Source organism: Babylonia areolata, chromosome 20, assembly GCF_041734735.1.
Source record: "Babylonia areolata isolate BAREFJ2019XMU chromosome 20, ASM4173473v1, whole genome shotgun sequence".
Classification (NCBI taxonomy): Eukaryota; Metazoa; Mollusca; class Gastropoda; order Neogastropoda; family Buccinidae; genus Babylonia; species Babylonia areolata.
In genome coordinates, this window is record NC_134895.1 from 45,458,089 (window position 1) to 45,470,945 (window position 12,857).

The 12,857-nt window shown below is 41.6% G+C and overlaps 1 protein-coding gene across 3 annotated transcripts in view; it reads right to left on the bottom strand.

The window, feature by feature from the left end:
* LOC143295044 (tubulin beta-2 chain-like) overlaps positions 1 to 12,857 on the bottom strand; it is a 57,226-nt gene that overhangs the window by 16,056 nt on the left and 28,313 nt on the right. For all 3 annotated transcript variants that reach the window (XM_076606590.1, XM_076606591.1, XM_076606592.1), the window contains exon 3: positions 1,296 to 1,404. In XM_076606590.1, coding sequence (XP_076462705.1) covers positions 1,296 to 1,404 — 109 coding nt within the window. The remainder of the gene's footprint in view (positions 1 to 1,295; positions 1,405 to 12,857) is intronic.

A 12,857-nucleotide genomic window follows, 5' to 3' on the forward strand; every position in this document is an offset into this window, starting at 1 on the left:
CTGCATTATGCAGTTCTGTTCTTTTTCTTTTTCACTTTTCTTCAGATCGAGTTGGTCGTGTTTATAATTTGTCAGCGGGAAGCATGTTCCTCCTGTTTTAATTAAATAAATGAGTGTTCTCTGCTATGACACGCTGGCAGTTCTTCATCACTGTAGAACAGTTGAGATCCGACCGGCAGCCTTTTTGTTAGAAACAAGCTCACCGAATAGTGCATGCTGACATTGAAGCGGAGTTTAAGAATTGTCGGAAATTGTTGCCAAAAAGCTTTCTGCTTCACAAGATGAAACAACACAGCGACTTGTATTCCATCGTCATTGGCACTTCGCACATCCTACTTTGTCTGTAAAATCAGTGACACATTCCAGTGAACTAGTGGTCCTGTGGTTAAGAGTTTCAGCATCAGTTTTCAGTTCATTTCTCAAAGAGGCGTCACTGCGTTCGGAATAAATCTATAAACGCTACACTACAGCTGCTGCGCACATCCCTGACAGCAGCGCAGCCCAACGCGTTTGTTGTAAACGGTTCCTTTTCAGTGCGCCAAGTGCGTGCTGCACACAGGACCTCGGTTTATCGTCTCACCCGAATGACTAAGTTTTGAATTCCAGTCAAACTTGGGAGAAAGGGCAAGAGTGGAAATTGAACGCAGACCCTTCACGGACACTGTGACGGTAATACGGCAGGAGGAAGGTGGCAGACGCATATCTGCCAACACGGTGGTAAAGGGTGCTTCAGAACAAGCGGGAGTTTCTAATTTCTAGCCACGAACTGGTAGGGAGTGTTCTGATTTTCCACGGACAGTTGATCTGGATGCTGAGACAGAGTTCTCCAATACAGCATGCACTTCCGAGTCAGTGTGTTACGTTAAAGCACACAACGCGAAGAAACTGTCCTTGAGTAAATTATGATTTGATTGAACCGGTTTGTTAGTTTCTGTTTGCATTGCCTTTTTCTGAAGGAGTTGCAAAGTGCAGAATATTCCATGCATTCTTCACCACATAATCAATTATTTTCAGCATTGGGAAAAGTTTACAATTATTTTTAACGGTGAATAAAGACCTACATTTCACACAAAACAGTGTTTTGCGACATATGAGAAATATTATTCTGTACGACATAACATTTCAGAATACGAAACTATATAATGGGATGCGGTACAGTAAAACACAAAACACCACACCACACCACACAACAACACGCACCACCATACCACACCACACCATACCGCACTACAGCACACCACACTACAACACAACACACCACAACACAACACAACAGAAGAGCAGAACAGACCTACCCGAGGCCTCGTTGAAGTAGACACTGATTCTGTCCAGCTGTAGGCTGGAGTCTCCATGGTACGTGCCGGTGGGGTCCACACCATGTTCGTCACTGATCACCTCCCAGAACTGACACAAGATGATAATAGTAGTAGTAGTGGTTGTAGTAGTAGTAATTGTTGTTGTTGTTGCTGTAGTTGTGGTGGTGGTAGTTGTTGATATTGTATAATGTTGGTGATGATAATGATGATGAACACTAACGTGAGCAGGTGGATTGTTACAAAAATCAACAACACGGAGCACAAACGCTGTTGTTGTTGTTTCTGTAGTGGTAGTTGTTGATGTTGCATTAAGTACTGATGATATAAATGATGATGATGATGATCAACATAAAGTGGGGTAGGGGGTGGACTGGTACAAAAATCAACAACGCAAAGCAAAAAAAAAAAAAAAAAAAAATCAAGACTTCAAGTAAGACAAATGGGTAGTGGTAATAGTAGGAGTAGTAGTAGTAGTAGAATTTGTAGTAGTTGTTGTTGTATTAAGTAATGATGATGATGAACATCAAAGTGGTGGGGTGGTGTGGAGGGGGTGGGGGTATTACGAAAATCAAAAACAAAGGGCACAAAAATCAAGACTTAGACGCAAGACAAAAGGAACTTGCCAATGACAAAGCAAGCAAGCAAGCGCGACAGCACGCACGCACGCACGCACGCACACACACACACACACACACACACACACGACCCCCCACACACACACTCTCTCTCTCTCTCTCTCTCTCTCTCTCTCTCCCTGGGGAGAGCAGCCCGAATTTCACACAGAGAAATCTGTTGTGATAAAAATGAGAAATACAAATACAATAGTCAACATTGCAGTAATTGATTATTTTTCTGTCTGTCTGTCTCTCTCTCTCTCTCTCTCTCTCTCTCTCTCTATATATATATATATATATATATATATTATATCGTTATACCATGTTATGATTATTTCATATTGTTATAAAATGCGTAATGCTAATGGTATTATTTATTCCTATATCGTTTTTTTCGTGTGTTTTTTATCTTCGTATTTCAGTGGGATGACGTAATTGCTAAGCCTTAAACTGAATAAACTCATTCATTCATTCTCTCTCTCTCTCTCTCTCTCTCTCTCTCTCTCTCTCTCTCTCTCTCTCTCTCTCTCTCACCACATTGCTTCGGATCAGCAAATCAATTACACCAAAGTGCACAAAAATAGTAAATGCACTTTAAATTCTTGCCATAATTATCTAATTTCACACCAAGTTTACGCAGTCAAGGAGTCACTGAATATTAGCAGAAAGCTGTGGGAGAGCTCTTGATCTGACGCAGAACTTCAGAAACAGCTGGAAGCAGATCGTCGACGCTGAAGTTTTGTGTAGTACAGTATTAGTCATGACACCGCACCATGAAACCAGATTTGTACAGGTGTGTGTGGAGGCCAGAATTTAACTCTGATTTTGTGACGCGTATTTCTGTCGGTGGAGAATTGGTTAAAGCGCTGGATTCTCGCCCGAGTGTCCCGAGTTCGATCCCCGGTTCGGCGCACCTGGTGGGTTAAGGGTGGAGATTTCTCCGATCTCCCAGGTCAACATATGTGCAGACCTGCCAGTGCCTGAACCCCCTTCGTGTGTAGGTGTAGTATACGCATGTAAAACATCAAATACGCACGTTACAGATCCTGCAATCCATGTGAGTGATGTTTTGGTTGTGGAAACAAGAAAATACTCAGAATGCATCAACCACGACAGAGTCATCAGCATGTTGATGTTGGTCATGTAATGGGAAGGAGAAGAAAGCTCCTGATCTGACACGCTCCACGCGCAATAGCCGAGGGTCCGGGGGGAAGGGGAGGGGGCGATTTTTAATGTGAGTGTTCTGGGTTCGATCCCAAAAGCGGCTTGGAGGTTAAGGGTCATTTTTTTTTCTGATCGCCAAGGTCAACGGATATTCAAACTTACTAATGCTTCAGTGGACTCCTTTGATGTGTTGTCGATTGCAGAAGAATTGCACCATAAGAATCCTGTTACGTAATACGTCAGAGTTCTGCGGGTTACGGAAGCACTCAAGTTATACCCATCTTGCACCAACCTCGACAAGTATCATCAGCAAGTTGAAGACGAAGTCATAAATCTCTCTCTCTCTCTCTCTCTCTCTCTCTCTCTCTCTCTCTCTATATATATATATATATATATATATATATTGACATGTTTAAAATAAAGTGAAATATGGTTTAAGCCATATTGATGCTGGTCGTGCAAGGAAAAGAAACAAATGTATTTGAGTCTTTTCTCATCTTACTTGTTTCAAATTGTCGGAAATATACCCCCACTTCATTCCCTGCAGTGTTTGAACCACGTGAACGCAGTTCTCAAAGATGCGCATGGTTCTCTTAAGTGTTCGCACAAACCTCGTACGCAGCCTTTGATTTTTTTTTTGATTTTTTTTTAATTTTTTTTTTAAGGCTCTGAAGGAAAGGGCTTCTTCTTTCGTCTTCGGTAATCGTTTGTTTGCTCTGGGGGAAACGTCTCACTATTCAAATGGCAGATGCGCAGCGTTCATGACTGACAGCGAGCGTGGAATCGTGAGTGCAGTGTACTCATCTTCTGCCGTAGCATTTGGAACGAAGCGCACTGGACGACGCGTATTTCTGTCTCTGTTGATTTGTAGCGGTCGCTTAACTCTTTCAAGTCCCCGAGTGCTAGCCGTGTCTTAGTGAAGTGAGCGTCTGTTATGAGTTAAGTTATGGCGGAGAAGAAGGGAAGCTATTTGCGGGTTGATTGGCTGCAACGGTTGCTGATCTCTTGTGCGGCGGGCTTTCTGTGTGGGAGTCGATGTCGAAGAATTTTGACGAAGAGGTGAAGCAGGGAAGATAATCGGGTCGTTGCGCGTGCATGAATGATGGTTCTCTCCCCTCTCCTCCCCTCTCCCTCTCTCTCTCTCTCTCTCTCTGGGATTCAGCTGGTAACGACGTTCTTAAACAGCTACTGAGCATACAAATTGTACACAGGCGCGCCGTAAAACAAATTCTTTCAAAACCACCGTCTTTATCCATATGATTACACACATTTAAATAATTTATTCTCCCACTTGTATCGAAACTCATTTATAAGAAGGCGCTTGTGTTTAAAGATATGTCTGGCACTGCTCATTCTCCTTTATGAAGTAAATTTGTAACCAACCCAAATCGTCATACACACAAGATCATGGTACCACTCCTAAGAGTCGATCTACTCAAATTTAATCTGATTTATTCAGGAGAATGCTTTGCAATAGAAGTTGTCTACTATTAAAGTTTATGCTAACATCTCATGAATGACTTAAAACCATAGTTCATTCATTATATTGTTTATGTCTGAAATATATTCACGATATTGTTTGTGATGTTATTGACGGCCCGTGAAATGTGCATCTCTCCTTCAACCACCTTACCCCACTTTCGTCTTTAAAGTTTTTGTCATGTCATTTTTTTTAGATTCAAACATTTGACCTTCCTTTTTCCTCGTTTCCCTGTCTGTGTGTCTGTCTCTTTATCTATCTATCTATATATATATATATATATATATATATATATAATGTGTGTGTGTGTGTGTAATTATATATATATATATATATATATATATACATGGATATGTGTGTGTCTATCTATCTATCTATCTATCTGTTTATCTATCTCTCAGTGTAATATGACCCTGTCATATTTTCAAATGTAAACATAAATCTGTCTATCTATCTATTTATCTATCTCTCAGTGTAATATGACCCTGTCATATTTTCAAATGTAAGCATAATAAAGCATGTTCTCAGAAGATTTTTTTTTATGGTCCGACACTCCACAGATAGAAAACAAATGAAACTGCGTGGAAGAACGAAATGGTAAATAAGATCGACAATCGTGAATTGTCGCAGTTGGGCAGAAATGTTTCGTGAGTGCTAAAATGTTTTCTCTTTAAACGCAGGAGAGACAATATCAGCAGGAGACACAATATCACTGCCTTGAACGTTGAAAGTATTCTGTCTCCTCTGTTACGTCAGGATCGTACGATAGATATCACACACACTCTGGTCCCACCAAAAACATACACAGAGGTATCAGAAACATACACAGAGGTATCAGAAACGTACACATAGGTATCATAAACATACACAGAGGTATCGAAAACATACACAGAGATATGGGAAACGTATACAGAAGAACCAAGAATAGTGTGGCGTAAGGTGATTATGCTACGTTTTGTGGTCCACGCGAAGCGCAAAACCTTTGTTCGTGCGACTCACAACGTACATTGTTGCTATGCAGTCCGTCTCTGTCTGTCTGTCTGCCTGCATATCTCTCTCTCTCTCTCTCTCTCTCTCTCTCTCTCTCTCTCAATTTCGTTCGTTCGTTCGTTCGTTCTCTCTCTCTCTCTCTCTCTCTCTCTCTCTCTCTCTCTCTCTCTGTGACATTTTGTGTTTATTCTCAGACGTTTAGCGCTCTGGCTGGGTGTGTTTCCACGGCATAGATGATGTATTATAAAAGGCATTTCAGGAAAGTGCAATAGCCGTAAAGCATCCTGAGAGAATGAGGAACAAAGAATGCTTTAAGAACCTTCGAGAACAAATTACAACAAATCCATCAGAAAAGGATAGAGCTGGCGCTTGCAGGCGATTTACTCACAACATCGACTTTCTTTGGGAGCATTGCCTGCCAACTTGGGTCACATTCGAGGCGCACACTTTCAGTGATTTGATATCAAAACATGTTTATAAAAGGACAGGCGGTGGTGACATGGTTCGTGTGTAACGCATTGGACACTTGAATTAACCTGTGGTTTTCTTTCGCAAAAGTGTTTGTCATCGTTGTCATCCCAGTCATCATCATCACTTCCTCCACCTCTTGCTCTTCTTCCTCCTGCTTCTCCTCAGCTGCCTTCTCCTCCTCCTTCTCCTTCTCCTCCTCCTCCTCCTTCACATGGCATGATGCGGTTTTTCTGGGTAAAGATGGAAACGCGAGGAGTTGGGACGGAACGTGAGATCTGACTGGCCCATTGAAATGATTTTCCGTGTTGAGACTATACATGGTGTCTTTTTATAGCATGTTTGAGTTTCAGTGGCTAAGATTCGTACTGCTTGCACTACTGTGAGAGAGTTTTTATCGTGCTGACTTTATTTTGTTTTTCGTATTATTCAATGGCCATGTCTGTTGAAGAACACAGTTCTTAAAGTGTGTGTGTGTGTGTGTGTGTGTGTGTGTTGTCATTCTTGTTTGCTTTTTACCGATTTTTTCTTCAATAAAATTTATTGTATTTTGAAATGGTTGACCGTAAATTCTATATTTTCCAGATTTGAATTCATCTCCGTTACCTTACAATTTCTTCCTTCAATATTGTTGATAAACGTTGAAATGTTGTGTTTCTTTTCTTCTGATTCTAAGCGTGCTCGTTGTGTCGAAGTTACCACTGCGCATAAACAAAATCAAGATAATCAAGTTTGAACAGCCGAGGATCATGAAACGCAAGTCCTTTATTTCTACGTCTTCCATTCATAAAGCATGTATACTTCTCAAAATTAGATACAGACAAAACTGTTAAGCGGGGATTCTCTTTTAAGATGTATTGCCCACAAAGTGAAAACCGCGCACGACTGAATTCCCAGCACAACAGAAGGTTGAAGACAGTAAAGCTGTACTGAGTTAGTGCCGCGCTCACAAAAACCGTTCATCTTAACCCTAACAGCGGCTTCAAAGTAACCGAAAGCGAGAAAAAGTGGTCCTTAATTCTGCCCATAATTTTATGAGAACAGCAAAGCCTCACTCAAAAGGGGTGTCGATGTTTATGTTTCCAAGAAGAACAGTTGTGAGTACAGACGTCCCAAGTATCTACTAGAACAAAGCCAACATTTCTTCTCAGGTTATTTACTTGTGTGTGTGTCAAGTCAAGTCATGTCAAAATTTTCATTTCAAGATGGAAATCGAATAAGCAAGAACTACTTGTATTTACGTCAAAGCCATCTGGAAAAAAAAAAGAAGAAGAAAAGAGGAAAATAGATACAAAAAACAACAACACTGTAATAATAATAATTAAATACATACATACAATAATCATGCGAAAATGAAATGCACATTTGCCTTTCTGTTTCGCACTCATACACACAAAGACGTATGCATACACGAATTCACAACACACACCTCTTCTCGCACACTTATACCACCTTTTACACACAAGCCAACCGCGAACGAAGGCATATACAGAACATTTTACAGATAATAAATGAAGCGGTAAACCAATAGACATAGACTCGTTTTGCTGTTCATCGTTTTCCACAGTCAATAAGATGTTTTTTTCCAATTTTTTTTTTCTTAAACACATTGTTATTCGAAATATTGTTTAAATGAGTGGAAGGTTATTCAATCAATGTCCAGCAGAGTATAGGAAGCGGAATTTGTAAAGGTTGTTTCTAGGTCTGAGTACACATAACATTTGCGTGTGCCTATTTTCATTAGTTTTCAAAGTTTCTGTTATCGTTTTGGGACTATTTCCATTTATAACATTATGCATACAAATGGCCTTGTTGAAGAACAGTCTGTTGTGGAAACATATTACATCAAGTTGTTTTTGATTGTTTGCGTGCTTGTACGTGTGTGTGTGTGCGCGCGCGCACGCTTCCGTGCGTAGGTGCGTGTGTGCAAGTTTGTGCGCTCTCGTGTGTGTATATGTTTGTGTGCGCTTGTGTGTATATGTGTGAGTGTGTGCCTTTGCTTCCAGTTCACTTCAGATATGTGCGTGTGCTATGTGCGTGTGTGTGTGTGTGTGTGTGCGCGCGCGCGCGCGTGTGTGTGTTTGGTTCCAGTTCACTTCAGAAGTCTGGTACTGTCTCTCTTTCACATCTAAAATACTGCGAAAACTAACACTCGATCGATGTCTCTTTCAGAAACAAGCGACAGTAAAACGCACATTCTGCAAGTGTGCATGGAATACAAGACATCCTTTGAAAAGAAAAACCAAAAACAACTTGAAGTTCTGAAAAGAAAACCCCAAAACAACTTGAAGCTCTGTTCCCAGTTCTGTCAACATAATAACTCTGATAAAAAGTAAATTTCCTCGTCAAAATCTGAGCCAAACTTCCTGAGATCGGCTCTCTAATAAAGATATCTTACCGAGGACAGATACCAGATGTGTGAATCCGATTTAAAGGAAAGCCCTTGTTCTGTTATTTTTTGCAGGAATATCAGTGCCTTCGTTAATGCCATTCTGCGACAAATGCTCTCTGTTTCCAAAACCAGACTTTGTTGATAATTGCCTCATAAACCAGAGCGGTTTACAATGACGCCTTTTTCCTTAAATGCGTGTGCCTGTAACAGATTATTGTTGTTGGCGAAGGAAGGGGGGGGGGAAGAAAGATGGCGCACGCACGTACATAAACGTACGCATTCATTTGTGTGTGTGTGTGTGTGCTTTGTGTGTGTGTGTGTGTGTTATTCTGTGTGTGTGTGTGTGTGTGTGTACTAAGTCTCACTCTGTGTGAGTGAGTGTGTGTGTGTTTGTGTGTGTATGCGTGCGTGCTTGCGTAAGTGATGGAGTTGGGGTGTTGGGTCATGGATTTTTTTGTTTGTTTCCATTGATAGCCGTGAGTCTGATGGTACAAGGGGATTGAGAAATATCAGCAGCTCTATGCCTTGAATCCCTCCAATCATTGTTGTTTTGTTGCTGTTGTTGCTGTTGTTTTCTCCTCCTGTCCTTGTCATTTCTGCCAATCTTCATCTCTGTTCAGCCAGTTTGAACAACAAGGAGTTACAGGCACTGCACAAGTGAACGGTTCTACTTTTAAAAGTAATTCTTCTCTGAACCAAGCCGTACCCTTTCCCATTTCCTTTTCGCTTTCACTCTGTGGTTTGAGCTGTTTAGATGGAAGTCAGTGATTGGTGACTGCTGGAACACAACAGCTTGGTGATTGGTTCATTTCTTTTCACGTGCAGATACCCAGTCGAGACCTCCAAGTTCTGACTCGATGCGTCCGTTTTACTGCGCGCGCTTAAAACTGTCCGTGGAAGAAAACAACGCCCCTAAAAAAAATTTCTCGTTTTTTTTAAATTTTTTATTTTTTTTTTTTTATTTTTTTTTTTTTTAGTTTTATGAAAAATTGATGAAGGTTTGTTTCAGTGAAATTGTTTAGGTCAAAAATCGCCAGTCACAGCAGTGGAGATGTTTTGACAGAACAAAGAGAGTAAAAATCTATATAATTTTAGACAAATTTGAGACAGTAATAGTGTGTGTATGTGGGTTTGTTTGTTTGTTGTTCTTTTAGTTGTGTGTGTTGTTGTTTTTGTTTTGCTTTGCTTTTTTGTATTTGTTTTTGCTTTGTTTATCTCCTTTTTTTCTTTTTCTTTTTTCATTTACTGGAGGAAGCTTCGCGAGGCAGCAAAGAATGAACATTGGTATCTGTTCTTTATCTCTAAGGATGAGATGAGAACTTCAGCGACGGAGATGTGTCCAGCGCAACTAAAGAAATCGGTACCGATGATAAAAAGCTTCACAGTTTATATAATATGAATAAAGAAAAAAGTGTGACGTCAGCAACGCTCCAAAATCCAGTCGTTTTTCTTTTCAAACACGTGTATTCATGGGGGAAAACCACCATGTCTATTCTTCTTCTTCGTCGTCGACTTCTGCTTCTTCTTTTTCTTCTTCTTCTTCTTCTTCTTCATCTTCTTCTTCTTCGTCTTCTTCTTGTTCTTTCTTTCTTTCTTTTAAGTTTCGTTCATGTTACACTTCCCTAACGCCCCCTCCCCCTTCCCCTATCGTCTCCTGTCCCCGAATCAACACCCCACCCCTACTAACCCCACCTTCCCCCTTACGCTTCGCTCTAAAAGAAGAAAAAAATAAGCATCTGTGTGTGTGTGTGTGTGTGTGTGTGTTTCCAAAGTACCCTTAGCTTGTTATTTAGTTTGGTTATAATATCAGTTTATTCTTTCTAAATTTTGCTGTTCATCCTGTTCAAGGTTTGGTTTTTATATGTGTGTGTACAACACGTGCAACCTCTCTCTCTCTCTCTCTTTCTCTCTCTGTCCCCCCCCCCCTCCTCTCTGTTTCTTTGCATTCCCCCCATCTGTGCTCCTGAAACCACCTCTCCCATAAAAGAACCCACTTCCCTCGTTAAGACAGCACACATACCTGTGGTCACTTGAAAGCTTCCTCGATGGCCACTAGTTGCTGGAATTCCGGACGATCGCCAGGTGGAGATGGCCAATAACTCTTGTGGAGATCGGAATGCGTCTGTCGTTCACTTTAAGCGGTAGCCTTTGCGCCCACACCACCTCTCTCTCTCTCTCTCTCTCTCTCTCTCTCTCTCTCTCTCTCTCTATATATATATATATATATAATGCACTATATATATCCCTCTTCTAAGGAGCTATGGCCAGTGTAAATAAAATGTCTGTGTGTGTGTGTGTGTGTGTATATATATATATATATATATATATATATATATGGCCTTCTTTACTTTCTTTCTTTTCAAATAGACTTCAAATCTGAAATACTGTTCACTACACATACCTCTAAATCAACAGGAAAAAAAAAGCAGCTAGCCATAACATAAGCAAGCCTATACTTTGAACTATTGGCAGTATGTCATTTGATCAGTAATAGCGTTCAGTATTTAAAGGCGTGACGTGTGATCTTGGAGGTTCTGTGGACAGGGTATCATGTCTTGGTATTGCAGTCTCGTTCATTTCAGGAGAGCACTGATCATTTTCTTGCTCAAGGAACCCCCGGCCCCCTCTTGTTCACGCCTCACCGTCACGCATATAAGCTCACCAGATATACGATGATTACATACAGCTCTGTATGTGCAACGAAAGAAGAATCATCGACTGATTAAACGAGACTAACCTGAAAGTTAACGTTCAATAGAGTTCTACCCTATGAAAGTGTGCCCCGAAGGTGGTGTGGGGTAGAGCCTCAAGGTAGCAGCTCTGATCTCCTCACCAGCTGCCGTGGCTGAAGTGCTTAGCGTTACGGACTGACGTCTGTGAGGACGCGGAACCCCATTTAGGGGCAAAGAATCTTCGGCCCGTGGCTGGTTTCTACCTAAAAGCTGAGTATTCTGTCGGCTCAAACCGGTAATCTGAGTATTATGTTGGCTTAAACCAGTAAGCTAAGTATTGTGATGGCTCAAACCGGTAAGCTAAGTATTCTGTTGGCTCAAACCGATAGTATGGAACCGAGCAGTCCGCTTCACGGTTGCGTCTTTGGGAGTTTTTCTCAAACTTTCCTGGCCCACTATGCAAGTGTCTGAATCTCTTCTTAACTTGGTTAACGCTAGGATATAACTATTGTTATGAAACAGAACGTATATGTCAAATGAAATGCCCGTGGATATAGGCGCTTTGATTTCAGTACATAGTCATTTTCTGTGTTTATCTCAGTGTTTCAATATTGTTTTTTTTTCCCCACAACTGTCAAGCACATCCAGTCCTCATATCACTCGAAGTAGTAGCAACGGTAACATTTATAAACTGGATATTTTCCTTCCACACACCCATGTAAACAATCCTCCCTTTCTATCTGAAGAAGAATGCGTGTTAAGACACTGTTTAAGGTCGCGGTGTTCTGTTTGACAGGCCGATTACAGCCTGAAGCACAGGAGTCATTCTTCAGGGGAATGGTAGGTACGTTACGTGGAACGTTCATTGATAGGGGGGGCTTCCCTGGGGCTTGTGCTCCTGGCGGAGTGACATTGTTTTTTAAACAGCGTGTCTTCCACTTCCACTTAATTAATAAAGATGGAGTGGTCCTCTTCTGTACCCTTACTCTGCATTCCACCCCACCCCAACATCCACCTCTACCTCTCTGTCTGTCTGTCTCTCTCTCTGTCTGTCTGTCTCTGTCTGTCTGTCTCTGTCTCTATCCATTTCTCTCTTTCGCTCTCTCTCTATATATGTATCTATCTATCTGTCTGTCTATCTATCTGTTTGGTTGTTTGTTTTGTTTTGTGTGTGCGTGTGTGTGTTTGTTTTTTTTGTGGGTTTTTGTTGTTGTTGTTGTTTGTTTGTTTTTTTTTGGCTGGGGAAGGGGGGGGGGTTCCTCACAAGTGCGCGTGCCGTATCACGACCTACTTTCTAGTGCCATCATAAGTCGCACCTGCCACCCACCACCCCCACCCACTCCTGACTTCTTACGTTGTTCCTTCTTCCTCCCATCCCAGCCTTCTGTTTCCCTCCTTATTGCCTTTTTTTTCTTCACCCGTCGTCATCAGGACAAGCACATAAGCATCGGCAGGCAGGCATGTGGATAAAAAGCAGCAACTGCCTGTGTCGCTATGTGTGCTCCTGATAGATGGCAGGAAACTTGAATCGGGGTGCGTGTGGCATACATGTGCTGAGTGGGATTTATCTCACGTGTGTGGTGTGTTCTGTGTGTGTGTGTGTGCGTGCGCGCGCTCGCGTGTGTGTGTGTGTGTGCGCACGTGTGTATGTGTATGTGTGTTTCTGTATGTAGGTGTATATGAGAGAGAGAGAGAAATGATGGGAGGATGGGGGGAGATGGAGGATAGATTAACGTGGGAAGGTGAGATGGGAGTGGAGGT